The following is a 25,849-nucleotide window of genomic DNA, read 5'->3' on the forward strand; positions in this document are numbered from 1 at the left end:
TACCATTTCCTTCCAGTCCCCTTTCATCCCACCCACCCACCCACTCAACAGCTGTCTTGCCTTGCCTTGAAAACATCAATGCATTTTCAAAGGCTGCCAGGTACTGTACAGGGAAAAGCTGGTCTGTGCTTTCAGAGTCAGAAGCAAGGCAAAAAGAAAGGGTGATATCTTAGGAGAATATCTGCAAACGAAAATTCTCCTACAACACCAGAAACCCTAAATCAGCACAGATCTCACCCCGTTTTCCATATCTTGCCTAATCAGGCAGTTAGTAATGCAGTAACCTTGTAGGTACCTGACCTGGGTCTAAAACCATGAGAATCTATACTGGAGTGGGTAGCACTAACAAATCATAAACCCCAATATTTTTAAGTACATTTGCACTCACATGCACAGTGTCTGGCTTCAATGAGAATGAAACATAATAGTCAGTTACCAAGGAAATAGGAAATCACAAGGACATCAGTGCTTATTTTTCCTCTTTATTTGTGTAAGCTATATTTTACTTTAATAAAGCATGATTTCCTTGGTTGCACAGAAAAATATTTTTAATATGAGGTTTTTAATCTAGACAATATTCTCTTTATTGCCTTCCTTAGAAAACACCCTGTTATATCCCAGCTGACTGCTGTGAGCCACTCTAATATAATTTGGCTGCAAATCTTGTAGCTCGTTTTCATTTGAACTGAGTGTGCTGAAGGACAGGACTGGGGCCCTGGATGGATCAAAGCTGGGCCTTCACGTCACTGGATCCCTTCAGCCTGTGCCCAGGATTTAATTAAAGGACGAAAAACATAACCACAATCAACCCACTGGACTCATGAGGTGCTAGCTGCCAAGGCCTTCTCTCACAAGCCACACTTTTCTAAAGACATTTGAGGAACTATCCAAGCATTGACATACCCCAAAAGCCACCTGAGACAGTTGGACAGAGTGCTCCAAACCATGGTGAGAATAAAACAATGATTTCTCCTGGTGTTGAACACAGAGGGCCCCATTCACCCCCAGACAAAGCGAGTCAATGCTGTAAGAGCAGTGCTGACAGATGTGGGCTTGGATTATAGGTGCCCACCACCCCCTCCCCACCTTTAGCCCTGCCTTAAGCAGCTCCAGTTCCCCTACTCCAGTGTGGGTTGATGGACTTCAGGTATGAGCTGCTTCCAAATATTTACACCTTTAGTGAATGTAGAGCCACTGCTCCAAGGAAGGCTTGATTTAAACCCCTCTCTTTCACAGCACATCGCTGTGGGATGTGGCAGCCTCACAGCTGTCGATACTGCGGAGCTGGAAGACAGTGGTGCAACAAGGGCTCTGGAAATGCATACGTGCGTCTGCAAGGAACAGGGGAGGAAGAAAAAGACATAAAACTTTGGAGGCTGTATTTCTGTCACTATCACAATCATGTTTCACCGTGGAAGATACAAGCTCTTAGTCAATAATCTGTTTTTCCTTGACAGAATGACTAGTTTTTTTCCGCCTTTCTTGAATCGTAATAGGTTTCAGGTGTAATCAAGACAGACAGATTCCTGTTCAGTCAATGGCAATATTTAGCTCCTTCCTCACCTGCAGGCCGAGTCTGCATGAATTCTAGACTGCAAAACAAGCCAGGAGCTTATCTCCATCAGTGGTATGCCATTTAACTGCTGCCTCTCACACAAAACCCGTATATTTCTTTGGTTTTAATGTCACTGTTTATTTCTGGGATGGTTATGCCAGGGCTGTAAAAGAGGCTACACACACTGTGTACATCCCACTTTCAAATCTGCCTGTACTCTTCCCCTGCTTTGCATGCTGAGGACACCAGGACAGCAGTAAGGACAGGACTACAGTCTACATGATCTAAGGCTCAGTTAAAATATTTCTGGTATGCCCATCCAAGAATATACTCTAGCAGCCTTTGGTGCCCTCAAGGCTCCATGCCCAAGCACATGGTTCTTTTTTCCACTACTCTGCAACATTTTCTCTCTCTGCAAAAACACACATACATATTCAATCTGGGTCTCAAATGAGTAGACAAAATTAAAGCTGTAAGCATTGAATTCCCTATCATCCCTGCAAAACCACTAAAGATAATATGAAAAGAGAAGTTGCCAATATAAAAAAAAAAATCCCAAAACAAAGCAGCTCTGTATAATTCAGTATATTGCCTCTGGCTCAACACCAAATCTCTTAGGAAAAAGATCCTTTTTCACCTAATGTCTCACAGAATTTACTAACGGTAAAAGTTTGAAGAACAACAGGATGTCTTTTTTTTCTGCCAGGACATCAGTACTCCATGTGCAAATCTAAATGCCATCTCTTTTACAAGGTATCTCTTAAATATATCTAATTCAGTCTTCTGGCATCCAGGGTTTTATGGTGTCTTTTAATGTTGCAAACTCTAATGTCAAATCTGAAGGAAGGAACTGATGGATGGTTTGACAAGCAGTGGGAGTCTCCTTTCACACATATTTTAGCCATCAGCAGAGCAACACAAAAAAAAAAGAACACCCCTCTAGTCATTGTATTTTCTCCCTCAGTCCTTGTAGAAATTGGGACTAATTAAACAAACTACAATATGTGAGACTGTTGTTGGTACTTGTTTTCAATTACTGTTGGACCTAATTTTTATGGTGCAGGTGACTGCAGTGCTCAGTACCTCCAAACCTCAGATTATTTTTTTTTGAGGTAAACTAAGTAGGTGGGAGTAGGGTTGTTCAGTCACATAAGTAGGAAGAGATCAGGTGTCAAATACATAAGAGCAGCAAGTAGAATGAGACAGTTTGATTTATAAGTGACAAGTATGCAAACTGTTATCACAGAAGTTAAAAGCAACGATCTCTTTTGATGCCATGTCATTCCCCAAGGTGCAGCCCCCTTGCAGAAATAGGCTGTTAATCCAGTCAGTGCAGAAACATATCCTGAGTTTAATTCTGCAGCCTGAATAATAGTTACTGGCAGCTAAGGCACTGGATACTTGTGTGCCAGAGACCTGTACACCTTCAGGCAAGTGGACAGAGGACCAGCAGGATATACATGGGCTCTTCAAAGTGCACAAAAACCTGACTTCAAGGTCATACCAAATCACACCTTCATGCCTCCATTTTTCATCTCTCTTGAGATGTTCTAGAGTAGATGTTTGCTTCTGCCTAAATATTAAGGATGTATATTTACTAGCTATAATCAGAACAATTCCTGAACATGCACCTAGCTCTATGTATTCAATTAAATCAGGCACATCCCTCCAGCTGTTATTGATAAATGTACTGATGGTCATGCATATATGTAGAAAAAGCATGGGATCAGTTTTTTCCTTATCATAACAGCAATCATTTAATTGGCAAAAATTATGCCATGAAGGATGGGGTAAGTGTATCCTCTAGGGGATGACAGCTATGGAAAATTACAATTACAACAACATACACATGTTTTTTCTCATATACTAAACCTCTGGAACAAAGTAGACACAAAATCCTTTCTCTTCTTGCTAGTTTTCTACACAAGAAGATATTTTTGTTATGTTTTTGCAAACTGACTAGCAAGAGAAGGTCGCTCAGTTGAGATGTGAGAGTGGTGAATGAAAACTTGACCAACAGAATCCACAGATGCTGAGAAGTTGGAGCACACCTGGAGCCAGCTACCTTTTGGCCAGAGCTCCTTAGCACTCTGGATGCAACTTGCAGTTCCATGAGGCACACGGATCCTGCCAGCTGCACTGGAGCTGCACATCCAGGGTTGCTAATGGGCTGGCAAGTGAGCCTGCAGGAGAAGGAGCCGTCCCTGTGGCCAGTAGGGGAAGACATGATCCAAGGTGTCCCTAATTTAGAACAACATACCTTGTAGTGTCTTTTCTGTCATCCTGCTCCCTGGTGAGAGACAGATGTGTTGTCTCTAATCATTCACTGATTGGCATCGGGAGATACATTAACATAATTGGCACATTTGTTCTAATTAACAGAAGGAACCTGCCACATGCCACCCAACAGGAAAAGCAAGACCACCAGCAAGAGCAGAAAACTGCAATAACACCTCAGCTCTACCTGGGAGCTCTGGCCAGCCCTGTGCTGCCACAGGGTGTTTACAGCAGCAGCACACACAGAGATTAAGACTTGCAAAGCCAGGCCAGGCTTCTGTGCAGACCAAATGAACACAGGGAACATAAATCACACAAGCGATTACACATGCAGGAAAAGCTATTACAGCAGCTAATTACTGATACAAATTTAGCCATACCAAGTTACCAGCATTCCTAGGCACTTAAATCTCTTGGCACACTTGCATATGCATGACTGTTTTAGAAACTGGTAGAGCAGAAACACATCTGCTATGAAAGAAACCCAAGGATGGAAAAGGAATATGATCTCATCTAGATGCTGCCCTCTTGATCATAAGAGTTGTTCCCTACATATCTGGCAATCTCAAGAGCTAAGTCAGCAGGGTCTGAGTTCTCGATCCCCGTTGCTCTTTGCCTTCTCTGCATCAACCTGCCCTAGGGTCACCTTCAGAGCAAGAAGCACCTGCTGAAAACAGCAAGTCTTTTACCCTCCAGACACAGGCAAAGCCTGCCAATGCCATTTTCCACAAGAAACAAGATGCAAACATCTGGGAGCAGCAAGAGACTTGCCTTGATGAAAGGCAATTTGTAATTTTGGAAGGCGAGAACATTGCACCCATGCCTTCTCCATGCCTTGTTGACACAGCAGGATTGCCTTCCATCTGGTTCTGCATCCACTCTGGATTGTGGCTGGTGTTCTTTGCAGCTGTGCCAAGTGGTCCCAGTGGCACAGCTTGCCTTGCAGCAGTCCCTGCTGTGCTGGCATCACCTCCAACAGCCACAGAGAAATCTCAGCTCCCCAGCTTCACCTGGATTGTAACACACACACACACACACACCCACTCCAGTAATAAGGTATTTGTGAAACAAACTAACTGACTAACTACCAATTTGGACACAGTACAAGATGTCTAAGTGAGACTGAGAAAACTCTAGCAGTTTTCATATGAGCCAGCAACAATTTTAGGTGCCGTGAGACTTGAGTGCATCTTTGAAGAATGTTATTTGATTTTGTATCTGGTTTCATCCCAGCAACTGTCTGCTGAAGAGGATGCTGTCCTCTATGTACTATTTACTGGAAAGATATTTCATCACATTTAAGTTTGAAAATAAAAGGAAAAATAAGTGATCTCCAAAGCAACTGAAATTACAGCTCTGAGAGACTGCAAAACATACTGAGAATGAGACAGCAAATGCAAACCAACCATGCTGTTTTGTTCAGTTGTTCTTATTGTACTTCTGCTGCCAATAAGGGGAATTGTTGTTCCTGCTGTGGAAACACTTCCGTAATTACACGTATATCCAGCTTTCTGCTTGCAGGGTATATGTACAGATGCTGGATGTCTCCAGCCCCATTACAGCTTTGCTTTATGCACAACTGGGAAGTTAAGCCTCAGAATAAACTTCTGAGATGGACTGGTAGTAGCAGATGGAGAACTTTATTCCACAGAGTCTCAAATTCAAACACAGATCATGGCATTATTAAATGAAAACCACAGCACCTGCTATGGGGTCATCAGAAGCTCCTGGGCTACTTTTCCCACCTGAAAGAGGAGCTTGAACTGGAGGTCTATAGCTGACATGTTGACTGGCACTTTTGGCACCGTGAGGGCATATGGACAGATAGGTTGTGTTAGCTAAACCAGAATCCCAGAGCTGTCTTTGCCACAGAAGAGGATAAGATATCAGGGTTCATGTCAGAGCTCTTGTAGAAAATCTCCCACTGTAATATTTCATGGAGGCACTAGAAGTCTGACTGCTCTCCAATCCCACAGATCATCCCTGCCTGAACTGAATTATACAGCAACTGGATTCACTTTGGAGCATGCTCTGCCCTCACTTACACTGGCATCAGTGGAACTGGACTAGAAAGGAAAAGTACAGGGGTATGGCCCATGGAAAAGTCAGGTCTCCAAAAGAGCAGTTCTGCCAGAAGACCTTTGCTCCTTGGCATGGGTTTCTGTACTGTGGAAATGAACTGGTAGGAAATGTTAAAAACAAGGCTATCTAATAATCTAGTAGTCAGGGTACTTCCCAGGAAAGCACAAATCCAACTGCAAACCTGTTCTTCAAGCAGGAGGTTGTAACCTATGTCTCATACTTTGCAAGAGTGACTCGACTACCCACCAGTAGGCTGGGGGGTAAAATGTATGTTAAGAGAGATAGAAATGTAGGGCCAGGTGCTGAAAATTGCAGGGTGCTTTATCCTGTACTTTTTGAGGACAGGCCTGCATGGCCAGACCTTACCCAATGCCTTTCCAAAGCAAAGGATGAGCAGCCCTCATTCATTTTGGGCTGTGCTCCTCCTTTACACAAATCTGCCTCCCCCTCCCCACTCTTCCTCTCACTGACACCCAAAGGCAGTTCTGCTGTATGTCACAAGGCACTGCAAAGGACAGTGCAACTTTTCAGCAATTAGCATTTGTGACCACAAACTCTTCTACTTGTCTCTCCTGGAGCTGGTTTTCCTGCTGTGAATATAAAACACTGTCTCAGTAACACACACCTGCATGGAAATGCACACACATGAACTCCCAATTAAGGGATAACTACTATAAAACATAAGAGGCTCTCAGGAAACAACACAAACAGCAGTCATATTAATAATCAATTAGATGAAGCTGCCTATTTGTAGAAGTCCCTAGCTTCCACCAGCCTTTGCCTGGGCAAGAGCAGCTGAAAAAAGTTTGTGTCACAGTCATCTTGACTCGGCAAAACACTCTCTTCTGCCTCTTGACTCAGTGATCCTTTCCCCCTTACTCTAGTTCCTAATTAAAGCCATGAATGTGGATAAATATCACCCACAGATTTAAACCCAACTGGGTCACCAAACTGTACACTACACCCTGTTCTGCAATTAAATTACTGTGTGAAACACCTCAATTAAAATTAAAGAAGCAATTATCCCCCTGTTAAAGGCTCCACAAATCATACATTTCAATGCAAAAGTTCATCTGGCAGCTTATGGCATATTAACCAATCTTACATCTCATTTGTGTTTTGATCTATAACCTACCCAAATGAGCTAATTTGATGTGACTCAGTGTCTCTAACTATATTTTATCATGTGCAATACGATACCGGTGTCTTTCAAAGAACAAGTTAAATGAGCTAAGGGGTTAATTGCTAACAACTCAGCCATTACTGTTGGAGCATCACAGAATGGGATCCTTCCTGTCTTCTCAGATTAGGTTTAGAAAATCACACACAGAGTGGAACTGAAATGGATGTTTCTGTTCATGCTGGGGAGCTGCTACTGTCTGATTTCCACTGAGCAAGAGGCTGGCAGGTCACACTGCTGATCTCACCACCTCACCCTACTTCTCCCCACTGGGGGAAAGCAGAAGGCAGAAAAGCATAGAGCTAGGGCAGGGTGCTGTTTGTTTCTATGTCCACTCATTTTTTTCTCTTTTTGTCACAAGAGGAACATGTGAGCTTGCCCCTTTCCCCCTCAGCTACGTGTGCAAACCTCAGTGTAGCAGCACCTGTGCTGGTCCTTCTGCTGCTTGCCTGGGCCATGCACTGGAACAGCCCAAACTCTTTTTACCTGGGTGGTTCAGAACCTGTAGCTTTGTTCAGCTTGATATGGCCATAAACCTGGGAGTGGGGAGGGATACCAGGGTGCAGCTGACACCCACGCTGGTTGGGGTTGGTGGGCAGGGGTGTATGACAGCACAGGAGATGATATTTCTGTTATCTCTGTTTATATCTCTGTTTTTCCAGAGACCATGGAAACCCTTGGTTCCTTACATTGTCCCAAGTGAACAAGGAGATGCACTTTGATTTGACCTCAGACCCTGAGGCTGGTGTATTTTAACACATCTGTTTGTATTTGGATTTTGCCTTTTTCTTTTTTTTTCATAGTGCCCATGACCTGAGCCTGCTTTAATGCTTGTCATGTACTAGTGGATCTGAGGGACTGGTAAGTGTTGCTTTAAAAGCTTTGCCTGCCCATCTCTGTCTTTGTCCTTCTTGCCCTCTGAGGAAGCTGTGAGGTTCAGCTTTTCAGTACTCCTAAGATCTGCTCTAGCATTGATCCATAAGAGCTTGACACAGTTAATTGCAATTAAATATGCTGGGAATGATAAGCCTGAATTCCCCAGATACTGAAAAGAGGACAGAATTTATCCCCGAGCATGCTTGTTCTCACCACTTTGAAATACCAGGAAAAAAAGAAAAACAAACTAAACACCCAACAGAGAATGAAGGGGGTGAATGGAATCAAAGAGAAAAAGCAAGCAAAAGACATTGGGACTCTGGACTCCAGCACTGCACACATTACACTGCATTTTGTACTGTCTCACAGTGTAAGCTTCTCTTCATCTGTTTTGGTGTTAAACACAGTGGCTCCTTCAGAAACCAGTAAGAAAAAAATCCTAAACAAAACACAGCTTCCAGAGTGTGAAGAATCTAAAGCACATGCTCACCAAAGCATTTGGAAATGCTGCTCACAGCTGCAGCATAGGCATTACCCTACTCCACTTGGAATCAAAGCAGTGTTTCTACAAGACAGAAAACAGCCACAGTCTGCTGCCTGCCTTCTCCTAAGCCCTTCTAATAGTTACCTGTACCATCACATCAGAAACTTCTCCAAACAAATAAATGAAGTCTTAAACAAAGAACTCATTCATCTTTAAATTAAAATAATCATGTAATCCTTCAACCCACCAAGTTATCTTTCATCTCTCCTTTTTTTTTTTCTTAAATTTATCTTACTAGCTTCAGCAAGTGGCTGTAATAAAGTGTCACATTAAGGTATTCATATTCATTAGTGTTCAGGTCTTTGTTCTTTTAATAGTGTTGGAAAGAATCTACAAAGAGGCTGTATTAGGCGACTGTCCAATCTGGGTGTTTGATCTCTTTCTGACTTCAAAAGTCAGAAGAGGAAAAAAACCCACATTGAGAATGGTTCTTTTGAATGTCAGATAGGGAGTATAAGATTTCTGAGCCTGCCAAGTGTTAATTGGTGTCTGCCCTGACCATGGTACAAATAAGATTCAGAGTCACTCAATGCACCATCATGAAGGGCTATTGACAGAGTGAGCAGGATACTGGAAGGCAGGAAAAAGCACAACTGCTATGGCAGCAGCTCACAGAGGATTTTTTCAGAGATCACTTTCCACAAATCACGTTAAATTATGCAGTTTGGGCCTCAGCCACGTGACTGGGTATAACAGACCTTTCTGAGGGAACAATCAGCCTGGCTGCTGAAATTCCAGAGCTGCCTGTAACATTGCACAAAAACGAACCTACCCGCCAGCATTAATCTCTGCTTCTAGCAAATGTAATGAAGTTCCCCAGTACTACCCTGCCCTGCCTGAATAACACATCCCAGTGCAAAAACTCCTGTCATGGTACAACAAGATGCTGACTTGATGCAAAGAAACATCAGAAAGCAGCGGGGTTTTATTTTCCTAAGTTCCTGATGAAACCCAACTGATTAATATTACAGTTGTCAGCAAGCTGGCTCGGCAGACCTAAACACTCTTTTCAGTTTGAGAGATCTTAATGGGGAAAGAAAACAGCCAACAGAACAAGAAAGTGGGAAAAATCTTCTGTGCTAATTATTCTTTCTGATGTTTGTGGACACGTTTCTGCAATTCTGATTAAATCTAAACTTGGGTTAGATGGGGAGGTAACACTTTAAGCTTCATCTCCTGAGAAATCAGCCATGAGCGCTGAGTGACAACCACTTTGCTACTTAGCCATGACAGTCTGACTTATCCTAATGCAAATTGGCAACAGTTTCTTCTGTGCCTGGTAGAGGAAATCCGAAGAGAATTCAGATAGGGGAATTACCGTCATTAGCAATCAATTTTTCTCATAACAGCCACAGTAGATTTAGGATCTCAGAGGCCTCCCTGTGACTCAGGGACCCCCCTTCCATGAGCTGGGAGTCTGAAGCTGGAGGCACCGCTGCACTTAGGGAAGCTGCTGCTCACTGCTGCTGTCAGGCACAGGTTCTGCTGAAGGGCAGGCTGGCTCCTGCAGGGGGAGAACAGGCTACCCACTCTGGGTTTGCTTAGAAGCCAGTAGGAAAAACAGCTAAGGCCCTGAAGATGGCTTATTAGGCAAATACATCCTCTACTTTCCCAAACCTCATGGTGCTTTACCTGGGAGCCTGTATTGTATCACATCCTCTCATGCCAAGTTGGCAGGGTGGTGCATACACGTGTGAGTGGATTATAGTCTGGCAAACTAAAAATTAAAACGTGTTTGAAAGGTGCCCCTCAGAATAAGTGATTTTTTTTTTCTTTAAAAGCAAAACAAAAGATAGCAGGCTGGTATTAATATGTTCCCCCAGCTATGTGTCCTCTGGATGCCAGATATAGTTGTGATTTTTCAAAGAGAAGAAAAAACTGAAACAGAACCGCCTGCAGCTCTGCCCAGCAAGGCACCACAACCCAGAGCCATTAATCAGGTCCCAATCAATCTTGCCTATGAGCAGCAGTCAGTCAGCTTTCCATCAGCACCCATTCATCACGCCCTGCTGTAAGTCACTGCACCATTAGCCACCCATCAGGCCTTACTGAGGATGTCCCAGTGCCAGACCCTGCTGCTGTTGCTCACCTCAGCCACTGGGATGCCTTCAGGGGGACGGCACTGGAGCAGGACCTCTTGCTCCAGGGACACTTCTTTCCCTAAGGGCTCCTGCTCGAAAGTTTTCCGGAGATCTGAGAAGGGAGATGAAAATAAAATAATTAACATTATTATCATTTATATCATATTTGATTACCATACTGGATAAATGCAAGAGACAAAGAAAACAGCAGTTCTGCTCCCTGTAAAATAAAGCATTAAAAAAAGTCTGGGTCATGTTTTCACTTCATTCCAACATTAAGCAAAGATTTCATTGTGGGTTTAATACTTATGTTGTGGTACAGCATGTGAACCCAGTGAGCAACCAAGGCTTCCTGTGGAGGGTTATGTCCAGACACAGAACAAAAAGTGAAACAAGTCCCTTTGTCAAATAATTTTTGTTTGATAAACTATACCAGTGAAGTACTAAAGAAAGTTATGGAAAACTAAATAAATCTGTAAAACTACAGCATATAAACTGAGTTGCCTTAAACTCATAGATGAAAGTGCTCATGCTGTGATTTAATGTACTTTTAGCTCATAAGCATGAACTCTATAGCTTTAGCCAATTTGTCTACCTTATCATTATCCCGGTAGCACTAAGTTATTATTATTAATAATAATAACGTAGTAATAATAATGATAATAATAAAAAGTCACTTCAAGAAATTGAACCATGTTTGGATACCTCCACAGCACCACAGAAATGTGGCAGACTGACAGGGCATCAAATGTACTTCCAAAGATCAGACCAGTTCATTGCACTGGACAGCTGCAAAGTCTGGCCTTTTTGTACTCTTCTGTAACATCTTTGCACTGATGGTAAAATGGACGTAAGAAGTTCCCTCCTTATCACTATCCCTATGTTTCTGCCATGGACTGCCACCCTCTCCTCTGTGCCAGGGAGGATGTGGCTTTGGAGAGCTGAGCATTCAGCCCCAGTAGCTACTGGGGATATTTCTCCCTGCTGCCAGTTCCTTCTGCAAATGGATGTGAAGCCATGCTCAAAGTCACATCAAAGACCTGGCCTGACTTCAAAAACTTTACAACTCAGTTATTTTTGTTTTACTTCTTGTTCTAAAGTCAAACTATTTCTGTACATCAGCTCACAGTGAGATTGCACAAATATTTGTGTCATATTGGCAACAAGACAAAGTCATATGGGAACAATTTAAAAGCCAGATATTTCATATTTTGAAGCCATAACCTATGACTGGGCTGGAAAACAGATCACTGAATTGAACTGATTTACAAATAAACCATGCAAAGAGTTATTTTTTTCCTAGATTACCTCTAAGACCTGCTTAAGATTTGATCCATAAAGAACTGCATCAGTGTTACCAAAAGGCAAAACCTGTGGCTGGCAAATGCAGAGATGGAAAAGGAGATGGAGTGGCTGCCACCGAAATCAGCTCCTCTGATACCCTGAAACTTTAAATGTGATGAGACCTCTCTTATCCTATATAGGGAAAACATGATTGTTCAGCTACTTGGAATTCAGTATCAGTTTAATGGTACCATGAGAAAGCTCTGTCACAGCTGGAGATGCTCATTTTAACTCAATATAGTGGCAAACTTCTGACATCCAAGCATTTACCCAGTGAAACTGAGGAATCTCAGTCCTTCCTCTGTACCACAGGCATGAGAGAAGCAGCCCCATACTTTCTTTCCCACCAGCAGCATTTTTGCTCCCTCTGGTACACAGGGCAGGGACACTGAGAGCCCCTCTGATGGGACAAGATTTATGGCCACAGTTTAAGGCACCAAAGATAAGCTTTGGTACACCCTACTGCAGCAATGTAAGAAATTGCTGCCTCCAGCCCTGTGTTTGGTTGGGATTACCTCCTCTCAAAAGGAGGCTCATGCCAATGTCACAGCTACACCTCACTACAAACCCCATCCACCGTTCCAACCTCAGCTCTTGCTGAAAGGGCTTTACCCTAAAACACCAGATAACTTAGGGCAAAGAGGAGGAGCAAAAATCTGGACATGAACGTTTCTTAGGATGACATGGTAAGTTTTACCAGGCTGTGCCTGTCAGCATCCCTGTCACACTGGAGTTATTCCAAGCCAGTGAGGCTTGTTCATGGGACAGCAACCACAGCAAGTGTCTGATGTCTCTACAGACCTCCCAATGAGTTGCCAGCACCAGCAGCTTCATCTCATCCTCTCTGACAGGCCACTCAGTGGATATCTGGGTTATATGGCTCCATTTGAGTAAATCTTAAACCCTCCAGGTGCCCATGGGTGGGAGTCATTCCAAGGGCAAAATTCTGAGTTTTGGCTTGCTGCAGTTCTGCATGTTAAACATTGAAATGAACAGCTCTTTCAACAGTGCTTTCAGGAGCTGGTAGGTTTCTTGGGAAGCACACATTCTTCTTTGGGCCCAGGCTCCTCATCCATCCTCTGGGCTTGATTGGTATCCTGGGCACAAATAATGTCAGGATAATGCAGTTTGCTTCAAATCAGCAAACAGCTGGGGCTACATTGCTAGCAGTACCCATAAGATCATATTATTGCTAGTTCCACAGATATCTTCAGAAGAAAAGGATTACCTCTACATCAGGTACACCTTAGTGCATTTAGCAGGTACACACACAAGCACAGTGCAATTACTGTGCTCTAATATCACGGTTGAGGGAAAATGAGAAAGTTACTGCAATAGTAATAGAAGCATATAAGCACAGTATTAAATAGCATATTAATAATAGCTTTCAGGTGTTCAGGCTGAAGACAGTAGAGGGAGATTAGATAATAATCTGAATATTTTTCTTGACATGTTGATTTACTGTCCTACCTACCTACCTGAAATATTTAACAGAGCTCTAGTTCTACATTGCCTCACGTACACAATAATCACCTCTCCCACAAAGCACTTGCCTTTAGAAAAATCCCCAAGTTTTAGTGCATGCAAAAGTAAATAGCATTATCTAGAAATGTGTAATAACAGTAAAAAAATCCTCCTTTAATATCTTTGTCACCAAGAGCTGGGATTGCTGGGTATGAAGAGCCCCTTTTCCCTGGGAACAGTTGCAGTGGTGCTGCTGCAGGCGAGATGAACTCTCTGCTCTCCTGGCTGCCCCACCCACAGGGCCTCGCTGTGGGAGGATGCTCTAATGGCACTGTTGGGTTCAAGCATTTCAACGATCCACAAACTAAAAATACACTAAGTAGAGCCTTTGACATAATAGGCAGTAATGTTCTCAAAGGAGCCATTAGATACTATTGAGTAATTAAATAGTACTATAATACTAATTTGGCAGGGGTAAAGGTACATAATTGTGAATTTACAAGACTGGGAGCTCTTATATCCTGTTGGCTCCCTCCCACGTGTTCACAGCTTTATCCCACCACCTCCCACAGCAGCCATGTCACCTACAAATGGCTCCAGATGGCAACAGCGCAGGGCACTTATGGTTAGTTGACCTAACCAAGCTCAAGGTTGGCTCGTTGTGACATACACGAGATGAGTTTTTAAGTGATGACAAAGCCAAGGGCCTGGACAAACATCTTCCTCATCTGCTGTAACTCTCATGAAACACCCTGCTTGGACAGCACTGGGTTTGGAAATGACTGCTTTTTCTCTATGGCCCTTACTATGATTTCTGTGGGTAACAGTGACATCCTTCTAATTCTCCAATCTTCAGCTTCCTTTGCCATTTAACAATTATAGTCATCACAGAAACTGTCAGCTGGGAGTGGGTGAGCTTGCTAATGTACTGAGGGACTTTGGATCTTTCCCAAGCAGAGTATTTTCAATAACAATTTTCAGTTTCTCAACGTGTCATATAAGTTACAATTGCTTGTGAGCGGGGACAGAAGAGATTCATTTTCCCAGAGAATGGTAAGAGACTAATAAAATACATCCCAAAGAAGCTTTAATAATCCTCAAAAAATATACCTGGAAAAGCAAATCAATAAAACATTTGATCCATTCTGGATCAGGACCTCTCTGTCTGTGAAGAGGCAGTGTGCATTATTAAAGTCTCAGGTGGGCCGCAGCCCTGTTACTGAGATGCTGAGAGAGCACATTCCCTTACCCTCCATTGGGGGGACAAGAGAGAAAGGCAACTGCACTTTCTTTCCATTATTAGTTTGGTAATGTAGAATAAACCTATATTGCTGGTGTTAGCAATACTCTTCCTCCCCTTCTGCAGGTAATATTCCTCATAGTGGAACGAGCTGGAGTGGACAGTGGTGCTGAAGGGCCCATCCTGTCTTTCATCAGCTCTCTGACTAGAGGGATGTCACTGCCAGGCTCAGGTGACAGCCTGCACCCCCACCAGGTGCTTTACCCCACCTCTACCTTCCCTTCAAGGCTGTGCTCATAAAAGAAACCAAAGGCAGCAAATAAAATTCTGGTCTGCCACCTTGAGCCAGACTATTTTCCTTACTAAAGCACAGTCCTAGTGAATTCAGAGGGGGCTCTTGTGGCATATATTGCAGCACATTTACAGCATACTTATGGTGAGACTTCCCTCCAAGACTCCTGAAATACTCTGCACAACCCTCTCTGATAAGGACATAAGGCTGCAAAAGAGCTGCATGGAAAAAAGGGAATTTTCATAAAAATAAAACTGAAATAAAATAATGGGAAATCAAACTCTCAATGTACACCATGTTGTTAACTTCACTTCTGAACTGCTATGCTTTTTGGACAAAGGGGTATTAGATCTAATTTTTCATGCACTGCTAAATTACTTCATTATATGTTTAACACATTTTTATCTTACAAGACACTCAGAAGTTGGATTTTTGTCTGCAAAAGGTAATAGATTATACAGGAAGTCATTTCCCCCTTCCTTTTCTACCTGTCAGCTTCTAAGAAAGAGCAAAGAACAACCCTATTATTTTTTTTTTTAATCAAATATATTTTATCTCTTTGTTGTTCTGGGTTTTTTACTGTGATGTGTGGGTGGGTAAAACTATAAGGATATCTTTTATCATTTCTGAGAAATGTGATAAGAGGCAGACCAGGCGCTTCAATGTGGTGCTAATGCAAGGGTGACTAATGAATGAGCATGAAAAACGGACACTTGTCAGCCAGGAATTAGATGCAAACCAGACAAACAGACCAAGGCAGCATTACTGTCAGGGAAAGATGGATTTCTGCCCTTGGTAGACCTTTTAGACTCTCTTCTTCCAGTAACTCCAACATCAACTTTCTTTCTGTTTACTGAACAGGATCAGAACAAACAATCTAAAATATCAGCAAGATTTAAGAGCACAAAAACAAAACAAAAAAAATCCACTTTTTTTTTTCTATGCAACTGTCGTATTAAATATGGCTACTGAGAGAAATATGTTCAGTGCATGTTTTCAGAGAAACAAGGGTTTAAGAATGCGAAAAGACCTCCAAAAAAGTATGCATTTCCATACAGAAGATAGCTTGCTTTATATAGGCAAGCATAGACAGACATCCACATAAAACCAAACACATCAAAAGCAAAAAATGCAATAAAAACACTAGAGATAAAATGAATGTGGCTTGGTAAAATTTTAGCTGTTATTAGAGGACCAATATGTGATATGTAACCAAGATTTCAAGATTTCCACCACTTCTTCCCTGAGAGTGTTCTCAAGAGGCAAGGTTCAATTTTGTTTTAATTTTACCTGGCCTAATAAAAACATTCAAACAGAAAAAAAATTGTGGGAAAAGACTGGTAAAATGTCACTGATGCTCTATAAAATGAAAGAGAATCCACAAGCTTGTGAAAACTCTTCTCAGTGCATTTATTCCCAAACTTGGATGACTGATTCTTAGTTCCAGAAACATGACGAATATTGTAAAATGGGTCTCTTCCATCACTTTCCACAATGTGGATAGAGTTGAGAGACAACTTTTTGCTTCAAAAAAAATCTAATAAATACTGAATTGCAAATCTAAATGTAAGAAACCCTGCGCTGTCAGGCATAGTTTGGCCTTGCTTTAATGTTCACAGCTGAGTCTGTGACTTTTGCAAGGGGATCAATCGCACTGGTGGGTAAGCAATGGAAAGATTAGGTACAAAAACCTCTTCCTTTTCCATTTTGTTCTTGTGTGGTTCCAGCTCTATTATTAATTACATCAAACCAGATTTCCAGTGAGACAATCACAGGAGTGTCATCAGTCTGTAACCCAGGGGATGCCCCTGCAACCTCCATCAATGGCTTTTCTAAGTGTGGTGTCTTGCCCTGCAGAGTCCCCTGCAGTACCAGCTGCACACTGGGCATTGATCAAAGCCTCCTGCCCTCCTCCAGAGCACTGCTGCTCACAGAATGGGATTGCAGCTGGACAGGGCTGGGCTCTCAGCCGGCCTATGTCTTGGCAGCTGGAGCTGAAGACTGAGGAAATAAGTAAACACCTCAAAATTCTGTCTTAATCCTCAATGCACAACTCTGTGCTACTCTTTCCTTTTCTGGAGGGGCTGTTTCACTTCTGGCCAGTCCTAAAGACAAATGTTGCAGCATCATGAGGCTGACACAGCCACCTTCTCAGTCTGGAGAGGAACATCACGGATGGTGGAACTTCCACCTTTCCAAAGATGCCTGGCAGCTCGTGACTTGGGCTGAGCTTGCCTGTAGCCCTCTGGTGGCCCACATAGCCAGGAAGCAGCATGAGCTTCCAAGGCCAAACAGCTGAGGGGGACTGCAGCAACTTCTTGGAAGTGCACACCTTGTTTTGGGGATGCAGGCTGCCCTATCCACTGACCTGGGCTACAGAATGAGGAAAGGAACATCTTTTGCCTGCCAGGCTACCATCTGCAAGACAATCTGCATGAGCTCAGGATCTTCTCTCCTCTTTTATTTCCTTTGTATTTTCAGCCTGAACAAATGGGAGGTGCAGACTGGCCAGCCCTCATTCTGTCAATGGCATCTTCAGCCAGCTGGGGATAACAGTATACCCCAATGACTCTAGAGACTCACTGCTTACAGATCTGCAAGAAAATAATTTCTTTCCTCTCCCCTTTTTACCTCCAAGCTAATTCAGACAGGTGCTCATAAGACTAAACTGTCTTTTGCAACCCAGCTTCCCTGTGGGCTGTGCTTATAATGAAGAATGACCCACTCAACACATTTGGTATTGAAACAACTGTAAAAAATACAAGTAAACAAACTTTGTCAAGGATCCACTGAGCAGATGGGTTCCCAGGTGTACCTTGATCACACTGTTCTCCTCTTCTATTTTTACTTGATAGCTCACTATTTTGTTGTAAGCTTAACCTGAAAACCAACTTATAAACTTCATTCTGTTCATTATTTTATTTGGTGATTGAAGATGGACTCCTAAGTTTCTTGTTTTTCAAATAAATCTAAATGTAATGTTCAAATGACCTAAGCTCAACAGGTGACTTTTTACACAACAGATGTGCTAAAGGTACTAAAGACAGACATTAGAAACACCAGGTGTACATTACAAATTCACATGTAGAATTTAATTTACAAGACACTGAAACACTAAAACTGAAAACTCTTTATGTAACTGGTGTTTTGTTGTTGCTCTTCTGATGCAACTAACATAACTCACACAGTTGCCTGGTGACTACTAAAATACAAGCAAAAATTTATTAACTTCCTGGCTGGATCTATCACCACTAAGACCCTAATCAGACCATACTGAAAGATGACAATTTATTAGGCATGACAGTGTAGGTAGGATATTCTCAAAGCTCCTATAGAGGGATTAAATTGCTGTTAATTCAGTAAAGGAGTTTCCTTTTGTTTTTTAAGCAATGCAAATACCAGGTTCACCCTAATTTATAGAGTTGGCTCTTCCATAGAGTGCAACGTAATTTCTATTTATTACTATTGCAACTGCATTCTTAAATTAGGGAGTGGTCACGCCTGTTAACTTGGGAAGTGGTACAGAAGAGTGCTTTTCAGGAGCACAAGGAAAGAGGTAGGTAGGACTGAATATGCTAAATGCACAGTTAACCTCTCTGCTGCCCTTTCTGTAATCTGCTGCTCTTCAGTAATCTCAGCTCAAGACCACATGCCTCAGTCATCCCTTTATTAACTCCAAGCAGCGGATATTGATTAGTAGCAACTTAAATGGCACATGAGGAAGGAAGGAATTAAGGTCCTATCTCTGCTAACTCTCACACACACTTGCCTAAGTACACAAACCACATTTTAATGTTTTTTCTTAATACTGGATATCCTGGATGTACCTTCCCATTAACATTTTCAGTTGCTGACCTTCCTAGCTCCCTTCTGCTTACCTCAACATCCACCCAACTTTGCTCCTATTGCAAAGGGCTCTAATGCTTTAGTGGCTGCAGAATGTGTCCTCACAGCTCTGCTTGGATCAGGTATGAGAAGGGAGGGAAGAAGGGCACTGCAGCCATGTGCCGTGGAGCATGGGCCCCAGCACTACAAGGTGAGATAAACAAGTATCACTAAAGAATATGTGATTGTTTTTCATATCTTCTCCTTTGCATAACTGCAAACCCCTTGTAAGCAGAGATAAACCATCAGATGAACCAATCTAATTTTCTGTACTGCATTTATCTTATCAGTATACAGTATCTGACATGCATATATTAACTGCATGCCTTTGAAAAAAATTGTCTGGGAGAATAAAGGCTTTCAGATAAGTACGTGGGAAACTAGTACAGAATTAAAAAAAAAGATTAACAAGCACAGTTCCTTACTACATCAGGGCTTTTAAAAATCTTTTTTCTTGGTTTTTTTTTTTTTTTAATTCTGATTTTAAGATAGTGAATAAAGGAAAAGAATAAACTATTCACATCCATTACACCAAAAAGGATGATAGAAGAAATAGAAAAATATAGAAAAAAGGTAATAGAAATTACAGAAAAAGCTTCTATTTTCTCATAGATGTTCAACAAATCCAAAACCTGGGAGCAGATTAAGGGCTTAAATTTTTACTATATTTTCTCAAGGAGAGCATGGGTTAACATCATGAAGTCAGTGAAGCTGCAGCAGTACCAAAGTGGTGCAAATGAAAGCTCTATGCACAGGGGCTCAAAGCAATTTGTCTTAGCTACCCCTTTATTATCTGATCTAAAAATTAGGTCAAATCCTGCAGCTATTGTTTAGGCTTTATCAGATGTATGTTCCAGTGGGTTTGACTCTACTTTTGGTTACACAGGCGCAGATCTCATTCATTGTTTTAACAGGAATTTTGTCCCGTTCAGTTTTATCTGCTCAATGGCATCAGCTCTGTTACAGAAAATTCACATAAAGCTTTATATTCGGCTGCATTTTTCACAGCTGAAGGTAAAGCTGCCCAAAATCCCTCCTTTCTCCCTCTCTCCACAACAGGAAAATTTTTTAATTGAGCAGGAAAACTGTATCAAAACATATTAGTGACTTCTAAGGCTCCTCATAGGATTTGCCTAGAATAAATCAGAAATGTACAAATAAATAGGAAATGTGTTTTAGCACTTTCCTAGGCAAATATCTCAGAAAATTTATTGTATCTTTCCAGCTCTACCAGGATATGTACATTAGGTATCACTACTTTTTTGTTTTCTGATACATCTAAAATGGCAAAGTGAAAATTAATCCTGACAAATCTGCTGGTTTAAGAGGATGAAATGCTCAGCTCTGCTCTCATGGGGAGACTGATGCCCCAAGACAATGAATTCCGTGAAACAGGAAAAACATGCCTTTGCAGAAACAGCCTGCACAGAAGGGAGTCATTTCCCAGCACACACATGATCCAGGAGTGCAACAGTGATTTGCTGTTAAATGCCCTGAACACTTAAGGAAGCTGGAATGTTGTCTTTAAACTCAGGCTTTTTTCCTGCCTGTATTGCCAGCATGGGCAACCTTTGAACGCCAGCAGCATCTTTAGTCCATATTTATAGAACATTCCTTTCCTGAATAACTGAAGCTCTTGGTCAAAGCAATGTTGCAATTGATTTTCACAGAGAACTTTCATTGACAAGGCTGTTATGTACTTTCTGACACATGCCTGACCCTGTATTAAACAAACACAAGCTGCTTTTCCAGGATGCACATTTTTCACACTTTCAAATTACTTTTCAGTTAATTCTATTACACGCTCAGTGAACAGTGATGCTAGGTGCTATTTTTCTGTTTGTTTGTTTTAATGGAGTGCAGATCCAGCCCTTGAGAGGACACAATAATTCCAGAATCAGACGTAAGGGCATAAGGGAGAAAAAACAGAAAGTGGATAAGGAGAAAAGGAGAAGTAAATGAACAGAGAGAGGGAGAAAGGGGGAGAGAGAGGGGAGAGGGAGATAGGGGTGGGGTGGGAGAGAGAGAGACAGAGAAAGAGGAGAGAAGCTTTTCCTAATGTGCTAGATATGGCTAGTTATGCTACAATTACACCCGTCAAGATAAAATCACCAGGTTCGGGTATTAAGATAAATAATTCCACTTAAGCAGTTTACATGCTCCATTGGCCCTCACCTCTCCCAAAGGTGTCAGGGCTCACTCTTGTGCCAATTAAAAGGGAAGACTGCACTGGTGACAAATAAGCAGCTATAGCTACAGATTGATGTGGAGAGTTGGACTCTTCTGTCCCTCTTAAGATTTGGACATCCTTGATTTCCTGGATTAATAAATACTGTATAGAACCTACATTGTATCCCAGCCTCATGGCACACTGTGTAGCCATCAGAATGCTTAACCAGCTGGATTGAAAGTTTGTTATGACACAATTTTTTTTTTATTGCCAGTGCAGATTCAGTCCTAAGAAGTCAAAGTAGTGAATGCAGATGAGTGTTGGTGTAACTGAGGTTAAAGCAGTGGACTTGCAGACCAAATGACATCACAAAGTAAGGCATATTCCCCACATCATCTTTCCGAGTTCTCAAAAAGTAGGTTGGAGTTACCTGACAAATTTATAGAAATCTGTGAATGGAGAATTTTGCAGAGAATGTGCTTTTGTTGCTGGTTTAGAATCCACAGATTGAAGGACTCATACTTCAATCCTTAATCCCAGGGACTCTAAGTGACCTGCCTATGTCACAGCTGTCCAAGAATCCCAAATTCAGGGACAAGAGGTTAAAAAACTTTTGGTAAAATACAAAGCCACATTTGAGTTACAGGCGTCTAATATTCCCTGGTGTTTGTTTAATTAGATTTTCTGGGAAAAAAAAAGCCATTAAGACTCTGGAAAAATCACTGAACTGATTGTTCTCCTCTTTCCAAAATATAGTAAGTAAAATAAGCAAACTCTGTATTATGGGCACCTTCAATAGAAATGTGGACACTTGGGAATGTCAGTTGATATAAAATAACTTGCATTGACACATAATGATTATGTGTTACATAGGAATTAGGTGCACAGGTATGCCAGGACACAAAAATTACTTAAATATCAAGTAAAATACACTTAAGTATATATAAAATACTTCCAAACTGTGTTAATTTAATGGGCATCTGTCAGGGCCTACCTGGCAGGACATGAGACTCTACTGAATGAGTTAACTGCAGAGTCATAATCTAAAAAACCTGTTCAAACATTGCTAAGCCTCTCTGAAGTGCTGACTGCTTGGAAGAAAAAAAGAATTGAAACCACTCTCTTTGTTTCATTACAAAAAGGGAAAATCCTCAAAGTTTTGAAAAGCTTCCTGTCATGAGAAAGCAATATGCACACGTGTAATGACATTTCTGCTTTTGCAGGAAGACTGTCTTGTACAATAATCTTAATTCTCCTTAGCCCTGGGGAAATTCTTCTCTGAGGGCAGGCCTATACTTAAAAGTACAGGTCCCTATTTCCTATTTTACTTGGAATAAAAGCATTCAAAAATGGGTATTTAAATAGCACCTCTGAGATTTGTATCTGGATGTTTATACAGAGGGTACCTCCTCTTTGAGGATTTAACCAAGTAGTAGTTTCTCAAGAACAGAAGGAGAATCAAGCCTTTAATGGAGAGTTATAATGACAGAGAGCCCTTCCTCTAATATGTCTGTGAAAAGGTTTATTTGGCTGGAAGAATTCTCTTATGCTATTATAAATTGTTAGGCACAGTGCAGGGAATATAAGTAGGCTGCAAATCCAGCTTCCAATGACCTTTTCTCACAAAATGTGTTTTTGCTGAGTGAAAGCAGTGGAAGAAAGGCAATTCTAGATGTTATATTTTTTCCTATTATACAGAACAGTATTTCATCATGTGAAAGAGAAATGGGAGTCCCCAGTGTGACTACTCTATTACAAAGAAAAGCACCTCTTTGAAAATTAATGAACATTAAATATTTGTACAGTCAAATGAAGATCTGTTTTCAGGGAACTGGTTGCCCTGTGTTCTTGGGGTCTAAGCTGGGAATGGTTCCAAATAAATACTGAGGCTAGTAGCCATGAATAACAATGATGAAATACTGGGGTTCAGATGACCACTTTCAAACTCATATTACCAATCTGATCACATGATATGCTAAACACACTTTTTTCTTTGCTAAGGAACAGCAGCTCTATTATCTGACTACAGTGATACCTATTTTCAGCTTTACAGAAAAGAGCCTGGGTGTTCTGGTGGGCACCAAGCTGACATTAAGTAAGAAATGTAGCAAATGTGGCTAATGATGTCCTGGGTTGTGCTAGAGAAAAAGCATTGACAACAGGTGAGAGAGCTGATCCTGTCCCATAATTCAGCCCCTGTGGGGTCACATCTGGAGTGCTGGGATTAGTTCTGGGCTCCCCAGTACAAGAGACACATGAACATACTGGAGGTAGTCCAGCAAAGGGCCACAAAGATGACAGCAGCAGCTTTCCTGCAAGAAAATGCCAAGAGAGCTGGGACTGTTCATCCTGGAGAGGAGAAGGCTCAGAGGGATCCCATCTACCAGATGAGAGAGTGCAACAAAGACACAGCCAGGCTCTTTCCAGTGATGGGACCAGAGGCAATGGAAAGAAGGTGAAACACAGAAAGTTCACTCTGAACATCAGGCAACACTTTCTCATTGTAAGGGTGACAGAGCAGTGGCACAGGGTGCCTAGAGAGGTGGTGGGGTCTCTTTTGTGGAGATATTCAAAAGGCATTTGGAGATGGTCATGGGTAATTGGCTCTATGTGTCCCTTCTTGAGCCAATGGCTGGATCAGATCACCTCCAAAGGTGCCTCCCAGACTCAGCCATTCTGTGGCTCTGTGAAAAGAACAGCTATTGTCTCTTTCCATAGCTTGCTTTTTTAAGGTTCCTACTCATTAGCTTCAGGCACTTTTATGGGGACATAAAACTGCTGTACTCAATTAATACTAGTTTTGATGCCACACATAGGAGAATGAGGTTTAGCTCCTAAGAAGAGAATAAACTGAAACTCTTGTGAATATTTCTGAAGGCCTCAGTTTCAGTATGCATCAACAACGGCACAAAATACAGCGTGGTTGGAAACGAAACATCTCCCTGAAAAGGCAGAGACTGCACATCTCCTCAGGCAAGCACCACCACCCCCAGTGCCCAGCCGAGCACTCACAGGCAATGCGGACGTAGGCCTTGCGGCTCTTGGTGGTGCCCGCGGAGCTCCAGGCTACGCACTGGCACCAGTAATCCTCCGGCCCGAAGAGCTCCTCCACCTGCTGCCGCGAGATCTCGATGCTCACCTCCCGCACAATCAGACCTGTCAGGGGGCAAGGAACACTGGTCAGCGCTGGCCTTACTAATGGACAGAAAATGAGTGTCATTGCAGAAATCTGCTTGCAGAGATGCTGGGACAACTTACATTTCTCTACAAATATCTACTCAGCAACATAGACTGTCATAAGGATGCAAAGGGAAAGAAACTCCCACTTTATCTGCATAGTGAGAGATGTGGGTGAGTGAAAAACTAATTGCTGAGATTTTGACTTTCATCACATACAGCATGTATTTTAGACAAATTGGAGGAACAGCACCTCAGCTAATATAAATTGTACCGCATCTCTAGGACAATTTACATCAAGGGACATTCCAGACCAGTTTTATTTTGATATATCATAAAACCACATAATCATTCAATTTATATGACTTCCTTAGCCCTTTTGTACTTCATCTCTTTTTGCTAGACAGACACAACACAGGGACAAGTCCTGTTCACTGTGACACTGAGCTGCCATGAAAATGGATTTTAGGATGGCAGAAAATGTCCTGATACTTCATAATGATGAGCATATGTGCTGCAGTATGCTTATTGCAAGCTTATTGCCTTATACTTCAGGCAAGTAGTGCCTTATTAGGGCACTACTACTGTCACATATGCTGCAGATATTGGGGTATTTTTAAAGGGATTTTATAACACAGTGAAACACAATTCAGTGCCTGGCAGTCTCTCTGGCCCTGCCCTCCATAACCCATCTCAGCACAACCCTCCCCCAAACCCACAGCTGCACCCACGAGGACAGTGACCCACTTGCCATCCTTCCAAGCAGACCGAGATTTGCCCACATTTCCCACACAGTGCTCTCTCTGGGGAAGACTTTTTGCTTCTTCTAAGTGCAAGGAAATTTTGCGGTGTCTCAGACACTACTGTGAGCATCACTGCAAAATGTGTGGATCCTCTAATGACAACCGCTGTGTTTCACACTGACACAACTCCCTTCTCTGCTTCAAAATGTACTCCCTGGCCTAAAGGCTCTTAATTACTGGGTGGGGGTGGGAGAAAGTGTTTACACCTTTTCTCAGCATATTTGCTCTTTGCTGATGATGCCAAAGTATTGACAAATTTCTAATGCATATCTGCCTGTAGAGAACACCGTGGCCATTTCAAAGATGCACTCTTGCAAACAGCCTTGAATATATAAATTCATATACAAATCTTTTGTGTAGTGAGATTGATTTTCTTTTTCTTTCTGGAATTGCCAGGAAACTGAACTGAATTATCCTTGGATCAGAGCATGCACAGTTTTTCCCCATCACCAAACACCAAAGGGCAGGTCCTTCTGCTGAGCACAGACTTAAGCCTGTGGAGGCCAGCTCCCCTCAGCCTCCTGCCACAGGGCTTACAAGGGGATATTCATAAGGTGAATGTTCCCAGTTGTACAGCATGGCGTGTTCCTCAAGCGCTGGAAAGCAGGCCAGTCCTTTGATTTGCCTCCAGCCTCACAGAGGCTCCATTCAGGGAGCCAGTGATTAATTACTGTTTGCACACAGTTGTGCGCTGCCACTGTGGCTGCATGCTGCCTGCATCCCAAACTTGGGCAACAACCTAGCAGCAGAAAGGAATTAAGGCATGTAACACCACAGACTCCTCTGGTGGGAATGCTTTCTAATGAGATGCATTTTCCTGCTAGAGACTATCACAGCCCAGCTCCCTTTTTATTTCATTATCCTTGACATCTTTAGCCA

General features: G+C 42.2%; 1 protein-coding gene across 2 annotated transcripts in view; it reads right to left on the reverse strand.

Moving 5' to 3' along the window:
* The window catches only part of UNC5C (unc-5 netrin receptor C), a 243,480-nt gene that overhangs the window by 46,087 nt on the left and 171,544 nt on the right, over positions 1 to 25,849 (reverse strand). For both annotated transcript variants that reach the window (XM_066548065.1, XM_066548066.1), the window contains exons 3-4: positions 24,003 to 24,146; positions 10,604 to 10,707 (exon numbers count right to left, since the gene is read on the reverse strand). In XM_066548065.1, the coding sequence (XP_066404162.1) occupies positions 10,604 to 10,707; positions 24,003 to 24,146 (248 nt within the window). The remainder of the gene's footprint in view (positions 1 to 10,603; positions 10,708 to 24,002; positions 24,147 to 25,849) is intronic.

Source organism: Molothrus aeneus, chromosome 4 (genome assembly GCF_037042795.1).
Source record: "Molothrus aeneus isolate 106 chromosome 4, BPBGC_Maene_1.0, whole genome shotgun sequence".
NCBI lineage: Eukaryota > Metazoa > Chordata > Aves > Passeriformes > Icteridae > Molothrus > Molothrus aeneus.